General features: G+C 42.1%; 1 protein-coding gene across 2 annotated transcripts; it reads right to left on the reverse strand.

The window, feature by feature from the left end:
- Positions 1 to 2804: 2804 nt before the first annotated feature.
- Positions 2805 to 17030, reverse strand: tnfaip3 (tumor necrosis factor, alpha-induced protein 3). Of its 2 annotated transcripts, none has more exons than XM_055890049.1 (9): positions 16662 to 17030; positions 15076 to 15417; positions 8523 to 8713; positions 7582 to 7723; positions 7142 to 7312; positions 6754 to 6934; positions 5624 to 6513; positions 5109 to 5326; positions 2805 to 4941 (listed from the first exon to the last, which is right to left on the reverse strand). In XM_055890049.1, exons 2-9 carry the CDS (start codon positions 15380 to 15382, stop codon positions 4657 to 4659), a joined length of 2385 nt encoding a protein of 794 aa, XP_055746024.1. In that variant the 5' UTR covers positions 15383 to 15417; positions 16662 to 17030; the 3' UTR covers positions 2805 to 4656. The 2 variants fall into 2 exon arrangements, with proteins under 2 accessions (XP_055746024.1, XP_055746023.1); XM_055890048.1 differs by lacking the exon at positions 16662 to 17030 and adding an exon at positions 16177 to 16495.
- Positions 17031 to 26822: the final 9792 nt, after the last annotated feature.

A 26822-nucleotide genomic window follows, 5' to 3' on the forward strand; every position in this document is an offset into this window, starting at 1 on the left:
TCTGTACACAATTCATGGAAGCTGAAAATGGCCCACTTCTTCCTTGGCCTGCATACTCACCAGACATGTCACCCATTGAGCATGTTTGGGATGCTCTGGATCGACGTGTACGACAGTGTGTTCCAGTTCCCGCCAATATCCAGCAACTTCGCACAGCCTTTGAAGAGGAGTGGGACAGTATTCGACAGGCCACAATCAACAGCCTGATCAACACTATGCGAAGTAGGCCTCCCGGGTGGCGCAGTGGTCTAGGGCACTGCATCGCAGTGCTAACTGCGCCACCAGAGTCTCTGGGTTCGCGCCCAGGCTCTGTCGCAGCCGGCCGCGACCGGGAGGTCCGTGGGGCGACGCACAATTGGCGTAGCGTCGTCCGGGGTAGGGAGGGTTTGGCCGGTAGGGATATCCTTGTCTCATCGCGCTCCAGCGACTCCTGTGGCGGGCCGGGTGCAGTGCGCGCCAACCAAGGGGGCCAGGTACACGGTGTTTCCTCCGACACATTGGTGCGGCTGGCTTCCGGGTTGGAGGCGCGCTGTGTTAAGAAGCAGTACGGCTGGTTGGGTTGTGCTTCGGAGGACGCATGGCTTTCGACCTTCGTCTCTCCCGAGCCCGTACGGGAGTTGTAGCGATGAGACAAGATAGTAATTACTAGCGATTGGATACCACGAAAAATTGGGGAGAAAACACTATGCGAAGTAGATGTGTCGCGCTGCATGAGGCAAATTATGGTCACACCAGATACTGACTGGTTATCTGATCCACACCTCTACCTTTTTTAAAGGTATCTGTGACCGACAGCTGCATATCTGTATTCCCAGTCATATGAAATCTATAGATTAGGGCCTAATGAATTTATTTAAATTCCTTATACAACTCAGTAAAATCTTTGAAAATGTTGTATGTTGTGTTTATATTTTTGTTCAGTATATACATTCATCAAAACCATATATCAGCAAAATTGCAAATACATTCATCAAAAGAACATGACTGTCTGCAAAGGGTGACAAAAGGGTAAAGCATCATCCAAAACACAACCAAAACAAACTGCAAATGCATATAAAATGTTTGTAGTCACACACTTGATATAGTCATTGTATGCAAGGAATATGGGACCAAATACTGAAGACATTCAGACTGGTTGGTTTGACAGTTGCTGGACCTGGGTTCAAGTCCCAGTTGGGGCTACAGCTACCCCTCGAATTTCATACAATATACTTTCATGGTCGGTTTCATTGACTTGCCCATATTTTTACCTACAACTTCTGAGTCCGTTGGAGAGTATCACCTCTGATCTACAAATAGTATTCCTTGCAAAATAATAGGTTTTGTGCGATTTAATATTGACAGAGCTACGCTTCCCATGGCTTAGGCAATCCCTCAACTACATGCCAGACATTGATTGATTGATTGATTGGAGACAGCTTGTGCCAATTACAGAACATTTCCTAGGATTTCCTACCTTCAGCAACTCTAGTGAATAATGCTGGAAATGCCAGTGAAAGCAGTGCCTCAAAAAGTGCCCCAAAACTCCTGGTCCTAGTCATACCGTACTTCATACTCATACATGGTCATGATGCAAAATGAAACTGTACGTCTCATTTACAGCAGGTACTTAAGGTTATTTACCCCATAGGCATAGTGTACATAGTTACCCTGATCACCTTGTTTGTCTTGCTTTTGGATAACACGGTCAGCGTTGGTTACACCCACTGCCGATTGCAAAACAGAGCTCGCAGCTCAACTTCCTGAATTGAAACAGAATACAAGAGTCCTGAGCTAGAATTTCACATCGGCCTACCATAAACCTACGTTTTAACCCTTGATAATGTGCAACAATGGTGTAACTGCCAGATGATAACACAGCCACCCACTTTGAATGCAAAGTTATTTTCAGACCACCACATCTGCCCACCTGCCATGTCAACGGCTGTTGGCTGACTTAGGGAGAATCTCAATTGCATTCTCCTCACGTCCTCTCTCCTTCTCAAAACCCATTGGAGAAGTTCAAGAGGTAGGGAGGCAAGTAGAGAGGACGAGAGGAGTATGCAATTGAGATTCTCCCCTAGTACCCACGCTAACGCTATTCCTCCCTCCCACGCACTCCTGAAATGTCACCTCTGCCCAACAACATATATCCCCTCCCTCACCCTAACTCTCCCTCAGCAGCGGTAGCTTCTGATGAAGACTTTCCTTTCAGCTGTGACTCAACTGTGAGGATTCTGAAGGGGGTTGCCTGCTTTTCAAGCACTATGGGCCAAGGCCATGAGAGGTCAGACGTGTGGGTTTACTTTCAGAATTACATTGTTAGAAAGAGTGAAAAAAAATTAAATGAGAATTTTGTTAAAGTGAAACACGTATGTGTGTGTGAGAACCAAGATGCTTTAGAAACGTAATGTGGATGGTTTAGCTAAAAATATGAGCAAGTCAATGTGGTAGTGTTGAGCTGCACTTTGGCACAGGCCCATAGGCCCATATGTCTCCACTGGAAAACACACCACACATCAGTAATAGAATCACTCTAAAAACAAAAAAAACAGAATAATGTCATTTTTGAAAACCAGTCATTGAGCAATATCCAGTTACCCACATACAAAATGTAGAAATATGTTCTGTAGAGTTTGTTCATACGCAAGCACACACACACACACACACACACACACACACACACACACACACACACACACACACACACACACACACACACACACACACACACACACACACACACACAGTTTGTTGATACGCAAGCACACGCACACACATGTATACACACACTGTGTTGAAATAAGCAACAAGACAATGTCAGGTTTTCTTAATAAAAATAATTCATTTCAGGACAACATATAAATAAGTATTGAAACGCACAATACAGATAATATTTGATATGAATAAATACTTAACAAACAAAACAAAGCTTTTCATACAATACCCTATTATTGAAAGGTTACACAAAAATGTATCTCACAACTTTTGCATGTTTTGTTACAACTTTGCGTGTTTACGTCTAACATTGGAATGTCCCTATGCATGTCAAGGAAAGTACCATCCTAAATTCCGGAGCAGCTTATTAAGTATTGTGCAAGTAGTACGTGATGATCAGAGTTCCGACCCATAACCAAAGAGCACGTACTCCTTTGATGTCTCGTAATGAACTGACAACTAATTGCCCTTATATTATATTATGTTTATTACCAGATCTCTATCTAGGCTACCATAAATCTAATTTTTAACAGACGTCAGATATGCATATTGAACAGACGTTCCTTTGTTTCAACATTGCGTTGGTTAAGAGGTCACGAGAATGCTTTGTAGATGATGGCACGTTTTTTGGCAGGAACAAAAATGTCAGTTCAAATATATAGATATAAAAGAAGAAAAGGAATGTCAGTTTGCTTGCGCATATCACACAGGTGTGAGTACTGGAGTGAGGCATCGTGTGAGCAGAGCAGATTTCAGCAGAGCCCCTATGATGAAGTGGTACTGTACTGCAAGCCAGGTTCTACGGGTGGAGAGGTATTTTACTGCAGGCTGGAGCCTACCAGCTCATGGTAGTTAAGAGCACTGGCTGCCATGCCACAGCTACATGGTGTGAACCAAGTCTTTCGTTTTTTCCTCACAGGTGTATTTGTTTACCTTCTCATGGCCTCCCTCCCTCCTCTGACTGAGGTATTGAGCTCTAAGGGGATTTCTCCTGCACTTATGTTTTCTTTCCTTTCCTTTCAAACACACACTCCTTTCTTCACTGGCAATCCCCTTGGACGAGATCAACTGAACTCTGCTCTTATCTTTCTCTGTAAGTTAGTCATTAACTAGGAGTCTGTGTGAAGGTAATTGCCCAGCATTAACAGAGGCCACATATAGAACATACTGTAACGCGGTACTACTCTCAGGGCAAGCATTAACTTGTATTTCTACAGTACAGATACAAAAGTGGTCAACAGCAAACAAGAACACAACCACAAAAGGCAACAGCATCTGTACTGCCAGCAGACATCTATGCGGCGGTGGGAGAGGTTGAATATTATTGAGTTCTAACTACTGTTTTCTCTGTCATGTCACAGAACCTCCATGTTTGATTTCTGTACAAGTAGCACCATACTTTTAAGGGTCCTGCCCACTCGCAAATGCTCAGATACTGTACATTAGCTGTCTAGGTAGGTGCAGTTTTTGAGACTGTAACTACTCCTGTTTAAACCCGAATTTTGACTAAACTCATTTTGGCAGTGCGTGATGGCTTTGGCACAGCTTTGCACTTGTCAGGACTTTGGTCAATGAGGTTCTTAAACAAAAGCTGTGGTTTATCACATTATTGTGTAGGTAGCTAGCTGCTTGATCGATAATTCCTTGGCCGTATTATTAAGCCGTTTACACATTGCGCTTTTTTCAAGATACAATCAGTAGTCCAGCATGATACAGTATGTACTTAGATACATATTGTACATATGTTGTCAGTTTTCTGACACGTATACCTAATCTCTCGTCCTGTACACGTGAGATAATAATAATTGCACGAAGAGGTATTCTGCCGGCCATTTCTACTACCCCCGCTCTTCATGAACACATTTTAAAATGGGCTTTTGGCCGTAAGGTCACTAGTTTCAGAGATGCATTGACTAGCATCGTGGCACGGCCATTTTAATCTTCCCTAAACTTTTGGGCTCACCCCCTGTAGATCTGCTTAAAGAGGTCACATTCATTACAGTAGCCTTGCTTCTCTTGGTTAGCATAGTGGTCACAGCCTAGGGTTTTACAGCGCTGCTTTGTCTTCTCTTTAGGTGCCCCTGCCCTCTCCCTGCGACTCTCTCTCTGCCCCCGCGTGTTCCGCGTGTGGCACTCTGGACACAGGTCTGTGCAGCCGGGGGAGATGTTACTGCAGCCACTCCGCCTACATGTCGCCTGGGTCTGGGTCTGAGTCTGTCTGGTTCTTTCTGGTTTAGCTGTTCGCTGCAGAGAGAGAGAAAAACAGAGGAACATTGTCACTTGTGGAAGCAAATCATTATATCTGATCTAAGACTTTTATTTACTCTCTGAAACAGTGTAAAAAATTATCTGCAATTCAAAATGTGGTGTACAGCCACTGGGCCCTGTGTGAGAGGGAGGGAGACACTCACCATGACCAGTGGAGGGGAGTGGGTGCCGGGAGCCCTGGTAGCAGCCTGGTTGAGCCTGGTGCTCTGCTCCTTTACGTAGCACTTGTTACAGTAACCCTCCAGCATGACCTTGCCCATGGCCCCACAGTCCGGGCCCCGACAGCGCGAAGCATCCTGGAAACCTGCCTCTGACGCGTGACGGCTCTGGATTGGAGCAGGGGGAGGATGAGGGGTCGCCACTGGGGGAGGTGAACACAGCAAAACCACACGTCAAACTCACATATGACCACACACAATATCAACTTATCTTGAGATTCCAGTAAATTTGCAGCTTTCCCAGTACTGTCTGGTGTAAACATTTTGTTTGTTTCATGTTGTCTCTAAGTATACTGATATAAGTAGATTAATAGTAGACATGACAGCTGTGGGTTTGATGTGGCCTGATTCCCTTTGATGAAATCTATGTTTTGCTGGGAAATTATTAGAAAAGCATTTCTTGTTAAAATGACTATGAACGAGCGGCTGATTAGACTTACGGTGGTTGGTCTGATAGTCCAGGTAACAAATGGTGCAGAATCCAAGATTCTGTTGAGTCCCGAAGAACTGGCATCCCGACCTCTTACAGGGCCGGCCAGACGTGTGGCCGTTGAGAGCCGAGGTGCCTGAGCGCTCAGAGTCCCTTGGCTGGGGCTGAGTCCATAACGACCCAGAGGAGGCCTCTATCCTGGCTGCTGCCGGTGGCTGGGGATCCTCGCCCCTCTCCGTAGCAGTCCTCTGGAGGCACGGGGGGCACAGTCCGTTAAATATCCTGAAGGCCTTCTGGTGGCACACGTTGCACCGCTCTGTCTCCTGCTCCCGTCCCGCGCCCCACTGGGGCCAGCCGAGGTGCGCAGGCAGGGGGATGCCCGAGGAGCCATCAGCAGTGGGTGCATTCTGCCGGGTGTTGAAGCAGCGTTCACACAGACCATCGTGCTCCACGCTGAGGGTGAAAAGGCAGCCGGGTGTCTTGCACTTCATGGCGTGGGTCTCGCTGTACAGGCTGAGGCTGGGCGCCGTGGGTGGGGGAGGGACGGAGCGCGGGCTGGATAACACCGCCCGGCAGCCACTACTACACTCTGGCTCACAAGCCTGACCACCGCCTTTCGTAGGAGCGGCCTCTATCCTCCCGTTGGGCTGGCCCTGGCGTTTTTCGAAGCACTCGTGACAGTGTGGCTGGGTGTCCACGGAGACGTAGAAGGTGCATCGTGGTGTGGCACAGCGGATCTCGATAAGGGACAGCTGGGACACGGAGAAGGGGGGTGGTCTATGGGGCTGGGCGGCCCACAGTTGGTCCTTGTCCTCCTGCCAGCGCTTGTACTCGTGGTTGACCAACTGGAGGTAGTCCTCCATCAGGTTCATGTCCTCAGGCAGGTTCCCTTCATCCAGCCTGGGAGAGGCAACATGGAACACACTCAGAACTATTGATGGGCTAATCACACACCTCTCGGCCAGGTCGTCAATATTGACAATTGGTTCTCAACTGACCCACCCGATTAAATAAAGTAAATACAAATGAAGTACTATTATGCCACAAACATACTTTTAAAAACAGATTTGTAGTGCTTTTTAAACTGTGCTTAATATCCTGTTCTAGTGTAGTTCCCCATGCCTTTAGTGTCCCACCCACCTGGCAGCGTTGATGATGCGTGTGGTGTCATAGCCCAGTCCAATGACAGGGATCTCAATCAGCATCAGGTAGTCCTTCAGCAGCCTCTCCTTCTGCGTCTGCTCCTTCTCCATCAGGAAGTGCACCTTGAGCTCCTCGAAGCCCCCACGACCCGGGTTGATCAGCGGCACCGCTCGGATCTCTGGGGCACACAGTCATAATAATACATGAATAATAAATAGGTGTTAGGTATATACTACCACTTTTCTGGGACCCAATGACGCTGTACAACAAAAACAGCAGAAGAAATGACTAAATTTAGTAGGATGCGGTATATAGGTCACATCCACCCTCATTCTACAAGCACTCCTCAACAGGGTAATCTATCAATGACAGTTACTGTTCACACCTGGGCCACTGTCTTTGATGGTGATGAGGGGGGCAAAGTGCTGGGAGTCGTAGCCGAGCACTATGGGGTACTTGTAGCACTCCCCTGGAGGCCAGTGCAGAGGCAGGTAGATGCCCCCCACATTGAGGGGAGAGAAGGAGGAGCAGGACTTCATGCTGCGTAGCACCTGGTCTGTAAGGATACAGCCATGAGTTAGATACTGGACACCATACTTGACAGACTGCTTCTACTGCAATAGTAGACAGACCTACAGAAAGAGGTACAGAAACTGTACACACCAGACTAGGGTCAAAATAATTTGTCAAACACTTTCAAAAATGGGTGCTTGAGTTTGACCTGTACAATTGAACCAACAGAATAGAGACGGAGCATACTTGTACAATGTAAACATAACTTCTGATGAACTGAATGATGAAAGGCTCCATTGAGAAAGGCTGTACCTGCGATGACGATGATGGGCCTGCGGAGGATGTTTGAGAGGACAAAGATGTGTATGTCTTCCAGGGAGTCAAACTGCAGCCCGTTGCTGCTGGATACAGGTGATGCCATCTTGATGATCTTCTCCCATTCCTCCTCCCAATTCTGAAAATAAAAAACACTTTTGAGTTAGGCTGCTTTGAACATTATGATACTACTAACAGGTGATACTACTAACAGACCTGGGTGATACCACTAACAGGTGATACTACTAACAGACCTGGGTGATACTACTAACAGGTGATACTACTAACAGAACTGGGTGATACTACTAACAGGTGATACTACTAACAGACCTGGGTGATACTACTAACAGGTGATACTACTAACAGACCTGGGTGATACCTCTAACAGGTGATACCTCTAACAGGTGATACTACTAACAGGTGATACTACTAACAGAACTGGGTGATACTACTAACAGGTGATACTACTAACAGACCTGGGTGATACTACTAACAGGTGATACTACTAACAGACCTGGGTGATACTACTAACAGGTGATACTACTAACAGAACTGGGTGATACTACTAACAGGTGATACCACTAACAGGTGATACTACTAACAGACCTGGGTGATACTACTAACAGGTGATACTACTAACAGACCTGGGTGATAGTACTAACAGGTGATACTACTAACAGACCTGGGTGATACTACTAACAGACCTTGGTCAAATATATACAATACGTCAAACACTTTCAAATACTTGGGCTGCACTTGACTTAGCTTGCCTGGTACAATGACACCAATGGAATAGGCCCAAAAGTGCAAACTCCAAACTAAATCAAGCACGCATCTTACTATACTTTCTAAGTATCTGACATTATGCAGTTATCATTATGCACCCAGGTCTGCTATAGTAACACCATCCTAGCCGTAGCGGGGCCTCCGTTCCTCACCATGGTGCTGTAACGCAGGCCAGTCTGGGTGAACTCCTGAGACTGCAGCAGCTCAGTCTGGAAACGGGCTCTGAAGTTGCCCGTGTCTGTCTCCTTTAGCACGCTGTACAGGGCCTTCCTCAGGACCAGGTCTGTGTCCTGCACCCCCAGCATGTACTGAGATGCAGCATGGAGAAGACAGTTCCCATCTCCTGCAACACACATATACAGCCATGAGAAATGGGGGTAGATATTACATACGGAACAGGATCCCCACTAGAACACATGTAAACAAGAATAACATGTTTCTTGACCTAGACTAGCGTGAGGAAGATATCACATCCTTTATTAATAACAAGCCTGTGTCAACAAATATGTCGACTGACTTTATTATGTTGACGCATTCAACTTTGTAGAACTCCGTCTGGTTTGAGCCAGACATGTACAGTAGATGTTAAGTTTATCTCCAGTCCTTTAATATGAATCTGTGTTTATGTGAAATACAAAGTGCCCATCCTCACATCACCAGAGGTAATACTGCGGGTCATTAACGGCAAAACTATCCATCACAGACAAAGACCTGTATCGCTTGGAGAAAATAGTCTAAAAGGAGAGGGGATTTCCAGACAAGCTCTCACAGCGCTCTTTAGGCATCCATTATATCTGACCATCATTCATCACCTTACAGAGGAAATATAAAAAGGCCTGAAAAAGTTTGATGTCACAGACTCTATCAGCACTGTTAGTTTTTGTGGTGTCCTTTTATTGCATTCCTTTTTAATCTTCTTTGAGAGACCAGAGAAAAACTTTGTGCAAGTACTGCAGGTACTGTGGGCTTTGACACACTAGCCTGGTCCCACACTTTATGCATCAGTCTTCTATTGTTGTCATCATGCCATACAACATGGCTAAAACAGACTGGACCACTAGGCCTAAGACACATACAGTATTGGTTTAAACTCTAACTGTATTTTAATTAGACAGTCGTATAGTCCCTTGGCACGTTAACACTGAAATAACCTAAACTAAATAAGAGAATGAAAGAACAGCCTTTAGTGATGACTGGAGAGGGTGACAGACAGGGCCTGAATGAGTAAATCAGGTAAATTACGAGTTGCGTATGCAGGTTTTAATCCAAGTTTAAGAAATCAATGGTAAACTGTATGGAGAAAATGTTGACTCTTATTGCAGGGCGGCGGGTCTTTTTGTCATTGTGAAACATCAGTGAGTACGGGGAGCCTAGCTCGTCTGAAATACCCTGCTGCCTGCCACACTAAAGAGAGGAATTTCCCTGAGTGTGGTTCTCTGTGACTAAGTGCCGTGAGGCTGCCATTCGACTCTTTCTTCCCTTGTCTGCTGCTCCATAGACATCAGACTCTGGACTTTCCAGAGGGGCGGAGCTTGGCTCGGCTGGAACGCTTTCTCTTTACGAGCTTCGCCGACGACCAGTAGAGGTCTCATTTTCGCGTGGGATGATATATTTTTATATTTACACACGCATATTTCTTTACTTAAAAAAGGAAGTTCTGAGTACTGACATGGAACACCTTCTGCCTTCCTCTTTTTTGTCTTCCGCCAGGCTGAAAAACCAGTCTGGGCCTGTAGAGGTGGACACTGTGTTGCACTACTGTTTTTACATATGTACTGCTATATGTGCACCGCTATATATGTATTACTGTGTGCACCACTATGTAATATGTACACCACTATTATACCTATGTAATATCTGCACCCCAGTCTGTAGATACCTGCTGCCAATAGAGGCAGGACATGAGCCTAGTAGGGATAAAAGGGAAAGGGGCCTAAGATGTTTTTTCTATTTCTATCCTTTAAATAATTTGATGTATGAGGAGAAAGCTTTCCGTCAGTAAAGGGAACATTCTACCCAAGCAACAACAAACCTCCGCACAGAACAGGAAATCTTGATTATGTTCCATCTTAAGGTTGAATCATACTGAAGAAAAACATATTTCTGGTAAAAACACTATGCTTGTTGTGTTGTCAGAATCTTCATATGTAGACGTAAAACCTATACCGGGGGTGTATTCAGTGATTTGAAAAGATTTGACATGTTGCAGATAGAAATAGAATGAGATCTGACACAATTGCCTATTTTAAATGATAAATGGCAATTGTATATGTTCTTCTACATAATACATTTCTATCTGAACTTTCTGTAATGTTGCACTCTGCCGAACACTGTGAACAGACCCCTACAGTTGTATATTATTCAGACAATAAAAAATCAAATAACCTCGGCAACCCAGGTAACCCTGCCTTTGAATGTCTGCCTTCAGACTATAAAAGTATGTTGGCAAATGGGCAATTCCCTGGGAAAGTCAACCTGAGCATGCAAAATAAAGTTTGTCATTTGCAAATGAAACCACTTTCATAATTTTCCAAGGTCTAAATGTTAGAGTGCAAGCTTTATTTAACCAGTTGAATTTGGGCCATTACAGAGTAGGAGAGCTTGTTTTCCCACTCACAGCTGTCCACTAGTGTTTGTTAAAAGGTTGAGATGTTAATGAAGTAATACAGACCTAATGGAATGTCTTCAGTTGTATTTGCTAGTCTTACAATCTTGTGAAGATGGGGGGGAGGGGGGAGCAATGTAACATCCATGCCCCGTACATCGGATCGTCTTGAAACTTTCTCTGCAAAGTTAACTTTCATCAAGTTGTTTATATATGAGTATCCTTTTTCAGCGTTATGATAGTCGTAACATCCATTACGGTTGTGGATGTGATGGATATGGATTTATCATATCTTAGCTTCAAAAGCATGTGCATTCACACATTTTGTGTGCTTGTTCTGAGATGATGTATTCTTAGACTTTTACAGAAGTAATATTGATATATTGAACATTATGTGATATAATTTCCCATACATGGTAGTAGTTTTTTTAAGATAGAAAGATGAAAAGAGTGTTTATCCACAATCTGTGATTAGTCCTGGAGTGTTATTCAAATGAAACCCCCAAAATATGCTGACTTCATTCAGGGTCCAGTAAAATGGATTGGTGTTATATGCACATCTACAGTATTTTACCTCATTTGCATAATGTTATATCATATTTCCAATAAGGTGTAATACAAGAAAAATTACATATTTGTGTCTACATTCAGTTGGTAAAGGTTCATTTTGATATACACTACCGTTCAAAAGTTTGGAGTCACTTAGAAATGTCCTTGTTTTTGAAAGAAAAGCAAATTTTTGGTCCAATAAATAACATCAAATTAATCAGAAATACAGTATAGACATTGTTAATGTTGTAAATGACTATTGTAGCTGGAAACGGCAGATTTTTTATGGAATATCTACATAGGCGTACAGAGGCCCATTATCAGCAACCATCACTCCTGTGTTCCAATGGCACGTTGTGTTAGCTAATCCAAGTTTATCATTTTAAAAGGCTAATTGATCTTTAGAAAACCCTTTTGTAATTATGTTAGCACAGCTGAAAACTGTTGTGCTGATTAAAGAAGCAATATAACTGGCCTTCTTTAGACTAGTTGAGTATTTGGAGCATCAGAATTTGTGGGTTCGATTACAGGCTCAAAATGGCCAGAAACAAAGATCTTTCTTCTGAAACTTGTCAGTCTATTCTTGTTCTGAGAAATGAAGGCTCTCGTACAATGCTGTGTACTACTCCCTTCACAGAACTGCGTAAACTGTCTCTAACCAGAATAGAAAGAGGAGTGGGAGGCCCCGGTGCACAACTGAGCAAGATGATAAGTACATTAGAGCGTCTAGTTTGAGAAACAGACGCCTCACAAGTCCTCAACTGGCAGCTTCCTTAAATAGTACCCGCAAAACACCAGTCTCAACGTCAACAGTGAAGAGGCAACTCCGGGATGTTGACTTTCAAGGCAGAGTTGCAAAGAAAAAGCCATATCTCAGACAGGCCAATAAAAAGAAAAGATTAAGATGGGCAAAAGAACACAGACACTGGACAGAGGAACTCTGCCTAGAAGGCCAGCATCCCGGAGTCGCCTCTTCACTGTTGACACTCTTATGTACTTGTCCTCTTGCTCAGTTGTGCACCAGGGCCTCCCACTCCTCTTTCTATTCTTGTTAGAGACAGTTTGAGCTGTTCTGTGAAGGGAGTAGTACACAGCGTTGTACGAGATCTTCAGTTTCTTGGCAATTTCTCGCATGGAATAGCTTTCATTTCTCAGAACAAGAATAAACTGACGAGTTTCAGAAGAAAGATCTTTGTTTCTGGCCATTTTGAGCCTGTAATCGAACCCACAAAATCTGATGCTCCAGATACTCAACTAGTCTAAAGAAGGCCAGTTTAAATGCTTCTTTAATCATAAAAACTGTTTTCAGCTGTGCTAACATAATTGCAAAAGGGTTTTCTAATGATCAGTTAGCATTTTAAAATGATAAACTTGGATTAGCTAACACAATGTGCCATTGGAACACAGGAGTGATGGTTGCTGATAATGGGCCTCTGTAGGCCTATGTAGATATTCCCCACAAAAATCTGCCGTTTCCAGTTACAATGGTCATTTACAACATTAACAATGTCTACACTGTATTTCTGATCAATGTGATGTTATTTTAATGGACAAAAACATTAGCTTTTCTTTAAAAAACAAGGACATTTCTAAGTGACCCCAGACTTTTGAACGGTAGTGTACATAAAGGAAAACAATGACCCTGATAGGATGTGGTGTATGGCCTTAGCCTATACAGTATATTATCAAGGCTACCTGTAATTATATAGTCCTAAGCTACTATGCCTTCTGCTGACATCTTAAAAACATTCCAGATGACCAAACATTTTTATGTCTATTTCAGACGTAACTTTCATAACGGAGGGTGTAACATCCATAACGGTAGCTATTTCCTTCTAAAGTAATATTGCAAATGAAAATCTTATCAAAAGTATTGTTTTGTGTTCAACCAAGCCTATCCTTCGAAATGGCTATCCATGTTTCGACCTAAGACTTACAATCTTCCCAAAAAGCTTGTCCATTTCATGCAACATCCATAATGCCTCTTACTTGCTTAATTTCTCCACCATGTCAATATTTAGAATTTCGCTTTTTGGGATATACACTCACCCTAAGGGTTCCTATAGATGCACACATCAACATTTTCATTTATATTTTGTTTGGCCATTCTGTGACACATTAAAGTTGTGATTTTGCCTAAAATCAGTATGTGGTATTCTCAGTATTCTCGTTTAGAATACTGTGAATTTTTTGTCAGCAACAGAATGACCATCCATTATTTGGCAACAGTGGGAATCCACTGGCTCACAATGTCCTGCTTTGTCTCTCATGTCCTGCTCTGCTTCTCCTGTCCTGTTCTTATTCACCAGTCACCTGACACAATATATTAATTCCAGTGAGTCAGCAGCCAGCCAGCAACAGACAGGGTGGTCCTCCTCAGTCTGAAAGTCCTCTGCTGAAAGTCATGGCTGCTGTGTCATTCAGAGGAGAGGCTACTGTATATGCTGATTTCCCAAATCAAGGCCTAGCTGGGCCCTCCAGAAACTTCTATGAGAAAATGTTATCCTTTCATTAGGAAGGAAATATGTATCATGTTAAAGGCTGTTTCTGAATTGGATTTCCAGGAAGACAAACTTTTGTTATCACTATCATTTTACTGGAAATACTGTAGTTTCAACATGTAGAGAAAAGCCAATAGGATATGATTCATGTTTCATGTACTGTTACTTTGTTATGACAGCATTAAATTACCAAAAGTTCAAGATGTCTATTCCACAGGTGATAAGATATTTACCCTCAATAAGACAACACACAAACAAGCCTAATAACCTGGTTATATCTCCTCCTGACAATAACATTCCATATTTGCAATGATTCAATGGAATTACAGGATTGACATGGTAACTCACCCACGTATGAGTCAAGACAGGTGGGGCTGTTTGCTGTATGATTTGTGAATAAAGGTCCAACTCACTTAGCTACTTATTGAGAGAAGGGGTATACCCAAACCTCCACTGCAAGGTATGAATCTAACCAGACGGAAACTGAGCACTACAGAGTTTGAATGCGTCAACAGAATAAACTCAGTCAACATGGTCTTTAGAAAAATGGAGGGGAAATTATCACTATGACACCATAGAATTACTGCTTTGGGATCTCCCACATAATTACCCTAGACGTCAGGATTTAGATACGCTGAACAAATCCTGTACTGTAAATCTTCAGAGTCATGTTAGGTACCAGTCAAATCAAGAGCTGCTAATGGTCATTCTAAAAGATAACAAATCTCACCTTTGTAATTTACCATAATGTTTGAGTACCAGTGTTTCCCCTATATTCATTTAGCAGCGTTGGCCCAGCACTTTTAAATGGATATTTGTTGGCTCAATGACTGGAAGTCTATGTTAACAGCTAGTATGTCATTGTGCTAACGTTAGTACCAATGCACCACACTCCCCCAAGTTACCCTGCCACTGCTGCTGAAAGAACTCATAGGGGAAACAGTATGAGTAACTCTTACTCTTCAGTGTCAAGGTCTTTCAAACTCCTTTGAAAAATACCCCCTCCCCTACTACCAGCAAGAGGAACAGAAACCCAAACTAATACATTACCATTGGTTCTCAATGGCACCATCTTCTTGACCTCGCGGCACCAGTTGAGCTTCTTCTCCTGCTCTAGGGAGCTCTGCATGGCCCTGTCCAAGATGGCTGCCTGGATGACCTGTTGGAAGGCCTGGGGAAACTGGCTCATGCGGATCATCTCCAGGGTGTAGCGGTGCATGCCCCGCAGGTGGTGCATAAGTCCTCCGCTGGCCGCTGGCTTCACCACATCGTTAGGCACCCGCTCCCGGATCTTGACCGCTTTCAGCAGGTTACTCACAAAGAGGAACTTGGGCAGGAAATTCTGTCCCTGGGACATGGTGTTCACCAGATGTAATGTGTACAAACGCAGAACTGAAGAGGAGAAAAATAAAAAGTTTTTGGTTGGTTTCATTGGCAGCACGTGGTTCTGATCACTGGACTATATGGGCCACTTCTAATACTAGACAAATTGTGGATAATGAATAAAGACAAACAAGAGGGCTTTTGTGTTCTTTTCCAAGTTAGAATTTCCCCACAGCCTCTGCCGCCCCAATGGGATTGAGGCACATGACAGACGCCTTCTACAAACTGATGGTGATTTCCAGACCCAAAGCCAAAGGACACCGCTAGGCAGTAGCTAGTAGAAAACATAAGGCCCACTCACACCCACCATCACAGAAAAGTCGGTAATACTGACAATGATGCATAAGAACTGCACAGGATGGAACTATTAAAAACCCTTACAGTTCTTTTCAGTATTCAAGATGGAGGACCATTGAAACAGGAACTTGAAAGTAATGTTTTAACATCAAGAATAACACATTGCTCATCAAACATAAGTCATAAGTCATCTCCCATCTGTAGAACAGTCTGTCAGATATATGTACCCATTTCATATAATATGACAATAAGCTGTTAAGACCTTATGGAGAGGTACCTACCTACAATGTGATATTTACATTTTACATTTACATTTAAGTCATTTAGCAGACGCTCTTATCCAGAGCGACTTACAAATTGGTGATATATACTGTAACTGTATATTATGGGCACCGTATACATTATTTAGAACAAAACAATTCAAGCAACAAAACAATTCAAGCATCCTTCATCAATTACAGTATAGATTACCTTGAAGGCGCATAATGTCATTGTAGGAGAACATCTAAATATCCATGTAATAAGGAGACTGTCGCTCTTTCGATATTGGCAGACATTGAAGCGTTGGCACAATGGTGAGCGCTGCGGTTTACACAAAACACAATAACAGGAGTCTGCTGACGTTCGGATTACGTAATTCCTCTGACAGCAACGGTAGAAACATTGTAACATTGCATCGCGAGTATTGTCAAAAACATAGTTACAATGTAACATTAATTATTTATTCCACTGGGTAATGTTTTTTTAATTGCTTGAGGGTGACGTCTTCGTAAACAATGGCTGTCAGAACCATGGCGCCCATGCCAACGCGCATACCTCTGTCTGTGTCCCCAGAAACTCAATGCTACGACCAAGGCCTCTCAATGTTAGCCAATAGTAGATATATTTCAAATGCTTAAACGAAAGTGAGTTACAATCCTTGGTAAATAAATATATATAATATGAATGAATATTACCTGTGCAATATGTCGGTACTAAGACTACCAACAAAGCCTAAGGATGCTCCGGGTAGTCCTCTGCCACTTCAATCAGGTTAACCGCAGCAGTCCACACAACGCCATTCAGCCTTCTGCACAATCAATTCTATTTTGGTTGATTCACTGTATAGACCGTCAAAGCATAGATCACGTCCCCCAACTTAATTTAGTTAATGTAGACGGAGAAAAAAAAACTGACTAAAGGGGATTTCCAGTGTTAGGGACTTTCCACATATCTCTGTCACAACCTTCAGACGTAGTTACATCTCACACACAATAGGTGGTGTCTGAGCGAAACGCCATTAGGCTACGTTCTCCGGGTCGTGTTGGTGACGAATAGCGTACTGAAATGCCTGGTCCCACCTACCGTGCACAGACGAGCGTTAGTGACCACAAAGAGGGAGCGTCATTTTCTGACCCTTGTGAGACAGACAGCCAGCCCTAGAACAAATAATTACATTGAAATGAGAGAAGTCCTGAATCTGACCTAAACACTGAATTAGATTCATGCATAAAATGTAGGCTTCGGCCTACATACGCTATTCGTATTATGGGAGAAATGTATTTCCACAATCTATTTTACCTTTAGTTAACAGGCAAGTCACTTAAGAACAATTTTTTATTTTCAATGACGGCCTAGGAACAGTTGGTTAACAGCTGCCTTGTTCAGGGACAGAAAAACATATTTTTACCTTCGATATTTCAACCTTTCGGTTACAAATCCAACGCTCTAACCACTAGGCTACCTGCCGCCCCAAAATGCATTGCCATGAATAGAATAAGAACGCAATATAATATAATTGATACTTCATTGTCCAATTGGTTAGAATGGCTGCTGGTCTGCCTCTCTATCCTCTCAACTGTGTAGGTAAGCTACACATACTGTACTCAAGGATTTGCAAACACATTTACATGGAGATATCTGATTAATCTCAAATAATTATTCTAGGGTGAGGGGTTTACACACAATTCATTTGAGTTTATGAACAAATGTAATGCATATAAAAGGATATGTGTAATTACACGTAACCTCATGTCTACTCTATATAGACAATTATTTGTACCAGCTTTCATAACCAACCCCCAACTACACAGAGCATCATACTTTAACTGCATTGTAACTAAGAGTGTTTAAGTGCTCCCCCTCTGGTGTAATACAGTCTGATGAAGGTATTTTGCTGCAACTGTAGAGGAAGTCAGGAAAGAATTTACTTGGTCCTCTACCAGATAACAACTGTGCAGTGTAGAACAAAATCTATACGAATTGCAATGGCATTATTGTTAATGAAATCCATGGCCCAAAATCATGACAGACAGCTTGATCAATTAAACTGCAACAATTTGATTTCATACGGTATACAGTACAATACTGAAGTTAAACTTGAGTCATTACTAGCGCTGTGTCACTATAGTCAAAGAGGAAGAGGCGAAGAGAGAGGTTTTACTCCGCCCAAAATCGTCTACGAAAATACGCCCACTAAGTGGGACATTTTTTGTGTGGTGTCTTATATGGTCAACAAAAATATAATTGCTAATTTGCTACGTGAGGCTTATTTGATCGAATAGACGTTTCGTAATGGTTCGGTTGTTACAAATGCACTGATATAAGTGGGGAAAAAAACGACTTTATATGGGAGTTGTGCCTGTTGTCATAGAGATAGATAGAGGACTCATCCGAATATAACCCACTTTATTATGGACATTGCTATTTAGGGCTTCCACCATTTTAAAGTAGTCAACTGGGTGGAGATTCCTATGAGTTGGGCGCAATCAGCCAATAAAGAAGAAGAAAATGGACTACTTTAAAATGGAGATAGCCTAAATGGCGCTGCTCATGCTGTCACAGGCGCTATAATGGCACAGATACAAAGAGGAGTCTTCTATCTCTATGGCCTGTTGTTCACACCCGTCTCTGCCCTCTCATTGGCTAGAATGGTCCCACCTGATCTTGCCTCCTCCCGCCTGCCTTCCATCTTTGAGGACATGTATTTCCATTGTTAGAGCGGTCACTTGACTATCTTTTCAATATAATAGACAATCTTTGCTATTGTCTAGCTAGCCTAAAGCTAATGCTTGGTGATATCAATCCTAAGCAGCAGTGACATCTATTGGATAAAGTTGTATAAAGTGATTTTTGGGAAATATGCAAAAAGTAACACAAGGGGGCAGACATGTTACATGGTGAGAATGTCACAGAATAAAAGGTGGCCTATCATCCAAATTGACATGCACAAAGCAGATGCTCCATATTCTGCAATGGTTTAAATACTCCATGAAAGTACAAAACACAGATGGTACCAAAATATCTTACTCAAAAACAGTTCTCAACAGCATGAAATAGATAGGGTGTATAGGCAGGTCTTGAATTTCAATATTGATTGGTTCCCTCACCATCAAGTGGTTGCATTCACTCCACATGTAGCTGTTTAATAACTACAATCTTATTGTTAAGGTTGGTTACTGCAGTGTATTAATCCATGGCTTATTCATACCAAGACAAAGATGAGAGAATCTTGATTGATACATGGTATACAATGAGGGTTTGGTCCATATAGAATAAGACTTCTAATTGTATGGTTTGGTCAATGGGCCTTCAATGTGGAGATAGGGTGCACACGAACAATATACAAGTTTGTTCTTGCTTAGTATTTTACATTGATTGAATTCAGTATTTAGCCAACCGCAACATTTTATCTGCTGCCTTTCTAAAGGGAGGCTGGTGGTCAATGGACTTTACCAATGAGAAATGTAACCACAGTCATACAGAGCAAATGCTTTACTGTATTCGATCACTGCCCTACAGTGCCTTCAGAAAGTATTCTCACCCCTTGACTTTTTACACATTTTGTTGTGTTGCAGCCTGAATTTAAAATTGATTAAGTTTAGATTTTTTTGTCATTGGCCCTACACTGGCCCTACCCCATAATGTCAAAGTGGAATTATGTTTTTTTTCAAAATTTTTACAAATTAATAAAAAATGACAAGCTAAAATGTCTTGAGTCTATAAGTATTCAACCCATTTGTTGTGGGAAGCCTAAATATGTGCTTAACAATTGTTGCATGAACTCACTGTGTGCAATAATAGTGTTTAACATGATTTTTTAATGACCACCTCTTTTCTGCACCCCACACGGACAATTATCTGTGAGATTCCTCAGTCCAGCAGTGAATTTCAAACACAGATTCAACCACAAAGACCAGGAAGGTTTTCCAATGTCTCGCAAAGAAGTTCACCTATTGGTTAAAAAAAGCAGACATTGATTATCCCTTTGAGCATGGTGAAGTTATTAATTACACTTTGGATGGTGTATCAATACAACCAGTCACTACAAAGATACAGGCATCCTTGCTAACTCAGTTGCCGGGAAAGGAAGGAAAATGCTCAGGGATTTCACAATGAGGCCAATTGTGACTAAAACAGTTACAGAGTTTAATGGCTGTGGTAGGAGAAAAGGGTATGCTTGTAATCATTAAGGACTGAGTAGTTTTTCAGGATAAAAAATAAACAGAATGGGCAAAAGGCAAAATCCTAAAGGAAAACCTGGGTCCGTCTGCTTTCCACCAGACACTGGGAGAGGAATTCACCTTTAGCAGGACAATAACCTAAAACAAAAGGCCAAATCTACAATGGAGTTGCTTACCAAGGATACAGTCAACGTTCCTGAGTGGCCAAGTTACAGTTTTGACATAAATCTGCTTCAAAATCTATGGCAAGACTTGAAAATGGTTATCGAGCAATGATTAACAACCAATTTGACAGAGCTTAAAGAATTTTAAAAAGAATAATGGGCAAATGTTGTACAATCCAGGTGTGTAAAGGCCTTAGAGACTTACCCAGAAGGATTTACAGCTGTAATCGCTGCCAAAGGTGATTCTAACATGTATTGACTCAGGGGTGTGAATACTTATGTAAATGAGATATTTCTGTATTTCATTTTCAATAAATATGCAAACATTTCTAAAAACATGTTTTCTTTTTGTCATTATGGGGTATTGTTTGTAGATGGGTGAGAAAACCATATATTTAGTCCATTTTGAATTCAGGCTGTAACACAACAAAATGTGGAATAAGTCAAGGTGTATGAATACTTTCTGAAGACACTCTATAGTGAACAGGACCAAAGTGACACTCATGGAACTATATTATGGTATACAGGGGTCCCAGTGTTTCAGAACTTCATGAAACAAATTTAAAGTACCTTTCATCTACTGTGAGCAATGGGAAGAAAAAAGTTTGTATCATAAACATAAACCAAATGGCTGGGTGTGCTGTTAAGATCACATAACTTGACATTTTGAGTTTTAAAGTGCAGTAAATGCATTTTGCACACACAAATAACATAATAATAAAATTATATTTATGAACATTCTACAGCCTTTTGTATATTCTTGCCTGTCCTTTATCATGTGGTGTAGCACCTGCTAAACTGACAGTAGTATTTGCATGATAAAACATATACTGTAAGTTGTGTGATGTACTGATTGCCTGTTGAACCTGCACCTGAGGGGTTAGAACTAAACTGCCAAGCATGGGAAATTACAGGGCAAATCACTGCCATACCATTGGCCCCAGTGCCATCTTGAGTCCAAAAGGAGGTGGGCAGATTGGTCCCTCACTTTTCACAAAGACGCAAAGGCGTGCTCTTTATGAAAGCTGGGGAAGTCTATAAAAATCAGCCTCTGATCTCCTCACCGGCAGTTTACCACTAAAACATTTTTATAATCAGCCTTTATTGTTCATTCCCTCCTTGTGGGAGATGCGCCCATGTTCATTTTTTAAAAGGGCAAATCAACCATAATTCAGTTTATAAACTGCTGCGGCGGGTGAGAATGCCTGGATGAATATTCATTAGCCTCCCTCAAGCTGCCACGCACTGTGATTCATTAGGCATATGTAAATATCACTCACTTTAATTGCCCCTAAACTGACTCAACATAATGTTGTCATTAGCAAATTATTACTTATTTGTGATACTAATGGTACAGTATGCTGTGCATGTTAAAAAACCCACATATATGATTGCAATTATAATCCCCTTTTTCAGGGCAGTTTGTTGTCCCATTGTCAGGGTGTTGAGGAGTCTGGTGTATTATGGACAGAGTTGGGGTGATGGTAATGAGTGAGTTAGGGAGGGAGGAAGGTGGGAGCTCTCGTCTGCTCTGTTGATGTGCCAACAATTAAACAAACTGGCACTTTGATGGGTTTAGGACACCGTTGATTTTCCTCTCCCTCCCTGCCCACCCCCGACTTCCTCTCCCTGCCCTCCCCTCACACACCGCAGCAGCGCTCCTTCACCATCTCATCTATCCCTCTCATTTGCAGTGATTACCAGTATTAGTATGGCTGACTGGCATTAGTAGAGAGGTGCTGTAGAGGTGAGGCTGGGGCAGCACACTGCATGGCTTGTGACTGTGGTGTAGCCTGCCTCTCACAACTTTCTCCATTTGCTGCAACCTATAGGAAAAACACTATATTTTGCTACTTTTACGTCTTCCACAAGCGCATCAAGACTGTACGTCTTGTAAACCATCTTTCCTTTACTCCACTTTTTCATCAATAATTATCTATTTTTTTGTTCTCTTCTTTAAAAGTGGAATTTTGAGAAAAATATAAACACAAAAAAATCTTAACTGATAATAGATTCTGTGCTCTATTTATTTTCTTAATTTCCCCTATTAGAATAAAATATACATGTTTATTTCAGGTGTTGATAAATGCTTCTACTGTTTTCAAAACATTTGTGTTCCATATTTTACTTAAAAATATCAACAGTGCCTCTATACATTGCCACATTTTGCTACATTAGCAAATAATTACATTACATTTTTCATCAAAGAATGTCCGCATATTTAATTTTATAAATGTGGCTTATTAGGCTATGTTAGTTATTGGTAATGAGATCAGAATTTATGAATTCAGTTAATTGATTTACAAATATTAACAACTTTAACTTCAATTTCATTCTTTATCATGTAAATTCTGTAGATTATGCCAATTCCAATTCATCATTCTCAAAATTCTATCGCTAAAGAAAAAACAATTTCCTTGACCTAAATGTGGAACCAATTGGTGTTTCCTTTGTCAATATACTTACTGTTATAAAATTATCCTCACCTATTTATTTGGCCAGTCATCATCAGACAAATTCTGCTTTAATAACTAGGGATTTAATGATAATGAGAATATTCATGATTAGTTGTTTTTGTTGTTGTTATAAAGACTGGTCTGAAAATGAGACTGTTTAGTAATCCAGGCATGTATCACAAGTTCATGGTGACAAAACCGTGTTTGACCCTAACAGATCCTTAACCTGAAACTGGTCCAGATTCTTGTAATTCGGTTGGGAATATATTCAGGGGGAAATCATGTAAATGTATTTGATGAGGGTGATGCCACATAAAACATTTTTAACTTCCACTACCAACACTAATACTCCCTCCTACCCCTGTAACCAACTCCCTCAAATCCCTAACTCTGGGCATCACAAACGTGCACATTTTTTACAACCCAGCAATTAAGCTGTTTGGAGTTTTTTATGGGTCCAGTTGCACTCGGCACAACAACCATGACAAAACGGGGGAACAAAAAAAAATAGAAGAGGGAAAGTAAGAAAGGGTAGAGGGAAATGGAGAAAATGGGAGAAAAGGGAGAAAGGGGACAAAGGGGAGATGGAAAAGGAAAAGGAGAAAGGGGAGAGGGAAAGGGAGAACAGGGAGAGAGAAAGAGATAAAGGGGAGAGGGAAAGGGAGAAAGGGGAGAGGGAAAGGGAGAACAGTGAGAGAGAAAGGGATAAATGGGAGAGGGAAAGGGAGAAAGGGGAGAGGGAAAGGGAGAAAGGGGAGAAAGGGGAGAGGGAAAGGGAGAAAGAGGAGCGGGAAAGGGGAGAGGGTAAGGGAGAAATGGGAGAGGGTAAGGGAGAAGGGGGAGAGGGTAAGGGAGAAATGGGAGAGGGAAAGGGAGAAAGGGGAGAAAGGGGTGAAAAGGGAGAAAGGGACAAAGGGGCGAAAAGGGAGAAAGGGGAGAGGGAAAGGGGAGAAAGGGGAGAGGGTAAGGGGAGAAAGGGGAGAGGGTAAGGGGAGAAAGGGGAGAAAGGGGAGAAAGGGGAGAGGGTAAGGGAGAAATGGGAGAGGGTAAGGGAGAAATGGGAGAGGGTAAGGGAGAAAGGAGAGAAAAGGGAGAAAGGGATAAAGGGGTGAAAAGGGAGAAAGGGGAGAGGGAAAGGGGAGAAAGGGGAGAGGGTAAGGGGAGAAAGGGGAGAGGGTAAGGGGAGAAAGGGGAGAAAGGGGAGAGGGTAAGGGAGAAATGGGAGAGGGTAAGGGAGAAATGGGAGAGGGTAAGGGAGAACGGGGAGAGGGTAAGGGAGAAATGGGAGAGGGTAAGGGAGAACGGGGAGAGGGTAAGTGAGAAATGGGAGAGGGTAAGGGAGAAATTTGAGAGGGTAAGGGAGAAAGGGGAGAGGGTAAGGGAGAAAGGGGAGAGGGAAAGGGAGACTTGGGAGAGGGTAATGGAGAAAGGGGAGAGGGTAAGGGAGAAATGGGAGAGAGTACGGGAGAAATGGGAGAGAGTACGGGAGAAATGGGAGAGGGTAAGGGAGAAATGGGAGAGGGTAAGGGAGAAAAGCTAATAAAGTAATGTGATTGATGATCCTCTTTTCCCAAAGGGTCCAACACCATGTAAATTGGCCCAGACAATGCATTATGGATAAGGCAGTTGAGCTTATAGCTTGTTAATGTGTCCCTCCCTCCTAACCCACACACAGCATCCTTCCCTCCCCACTAGCCTCTCTGCTTCTGTGCCGGCGATGACATGGTCACCTCATTGTCAGGGCATGCGGATCTTTAGGTGCAGATGGAGAGTGGTGTCTCTGTTGCAATCTGCCAGACGTTGCTGCAGTGCGGGGGTGAGTGTGTCTGAGAGAGGGAGATGCTGAGGCAGAGTGGAGACTTGCCCAAAGACAAGCAGTCAGCAGAAGACAGGGCTGTGGCCACGTCTCCTCGTTCCTCTGGTGACCCAGTGTGGTCCACACAGCTAGGCGTCCTATCCAGGGAGACGAACGTCAGGCCATCTGTTGAAAGTTGGGGAGGAAGGCGCTTGCTTTGTTAGCTTAATGCTGGGATTAGATTGAGGATGATTGGCCGAACTAGGGGGTTCCATGACCATGAGTGGTGCCCTGATCATTATACTGTTTACTGTGTCATCCCATTCATTTGGCATTTCATGGTTATGGTGAGGATTAGGGTAAGAATAGATGTCCCTGGATCAGTGCGTCCATACTCGCTCAACAGGTCAAATCCAAAGTTTTACGTAATACATGCAGCATGTGCAGGGATGATATTCTGCATGCAGTCAACGGCGTAACAAAAAGTTAAACCTATCTAACAAATGTGTCACTGTTTAATTGATTTATGGTTGAAATATTAAAGTCATTTTGTATTTTACAAAGTACAGTAACCACACAGCATTTAAATAATTTGCATCCAATTTACCATAAAAACTATTACCAGCTCCATTAGTCAACACAATGCTAACACAACCCCTTTCATGGTGAAACAGTACAATAACCAACTATAATCACCTACCTATCAAAGACAATTTTGGTATGATATACTACATCTCTAAAATTGAAGTCAGTGCATCTAAGTAAATTGATAATTAACTAAAGTTACATTGTGTTTACCACTAAATAGAGATGTATGGGATGAACCCCCATCTTTCTCCTTCACATGAGCTGGCAAGCAGGAGAATATTAAAAGAGACACATTTAGCCGTTTTCTTCAATGTCGTAAAGAGGCTGTTTACATGATTGTTTTCAAATCCATCTGCTTCTTTTGACACGTCCAGATAATGTTTGGATTATGTTGATTTGAAGGAATTTGTGTACCATATGCTGCCAGGGCCAGGCACCTTCATTTAGGCGAGAGACACTGCTGCAGGTCTTAATGGCAACATCATTTTAGCTTGTTTATCTAATGCGACTGTTTCATGTAATTTATAGAGCTGTTGGCTGGGTTCATTCCACCACTGCATGCTAAGGAGACAGACATAAGATATGCTAATGCAAATGTTGGCTGAACTTTGCAGCAGTAAAACAAAGCATTTGCATTTGATATAGCACATAATAAACTGGTTATTAGCATTTTAAATATGTCAAACAAACTTGAAAAATGTGGGGTGCGCTGTTGGCTTTTATAGCTCACAGCCACACACACCACAGCCCCATATGAAAGTCTGTGATTTAATGTTTTTGCACAATGTCACATAAAGATGCTTAACTCTGTTGACAGGCCTAAACTGTCAATTATTCAACACACAATTTGTAAAAAGGACAGGAACAAGTATATTACTTTAAGTAAGTCCCATTAAGATTCTGTTCAAATGTGCCTAACAGAATATGTTACAGTATCCAACTTTGAGAAAACTATTGATGGCCTTTGTCCTCTTGCTTAAGAAGTTGTAAACATCGCTTTAAGACTATTTGATTAAAGACATTAAGCTACATGATTGCTATGGCGCAAGACTATTCATCATCAGTTAAAGAGCACCTTTGTAATTCTACAGATTCAATACATCTGATACGGTACAGATGTAGGATCTTAATTTGATCACCCTCTTGCAGGAGATGCAGGAAACGTCAAACTTCTAGTGTATTTGAGGTTTAGAAAGGCTTCTGAAGTTTGTAATTTTCACTTTGAAATTTCAGACTTGATTTTCCTTTACAATTATTTTTATCAACCCCTACAAAAATGACCATTAATAATAATCCATATAATAATTCACATTTCCTGTTGCTGCAGGATTATTTTCCTGCTGTAGCAAACTGGCTCAAATTAAGATCCTACACCAGTACCTTGTGACTGACAGGAATAGACAGACAGACTGACTGACTGACTGACTGAGTGATGTATCCAAAGGGACTGGAGGACAATTATAAGAGTACAGATGGCCCTGTAAAAACACACATTCAAACTCAGCCCTTTTGTTTTTATGTATTTTATTAGAGAAGCTGGTGTTGAATATATGTTTAGATTTACAATCTGATCAAACCAACAACAAACATGACATATTTTGGGATCTTTTTGGTCTGTTTTTCAGGCTGTTGTCCATTTCTATTAGGAAGAAAAATATATGAAAATGGTTGA

This window comes from Salvelinus fontinalis, chromosome 30 (assembly GCF_029448725.1).
Source record: "Salvelinus fontinalis isolate EN_2023a chromosome 30, ASM2944872v1, whole genome shotgun sequence".
Classification (NCBI taxonomy): domain Eukaryota; kingdom Metazoa; phylum Chordata; class Actinopteri; order Salmoniformes; family Salmonidae; genus Salvelinus; species Salvelinus fontinalis.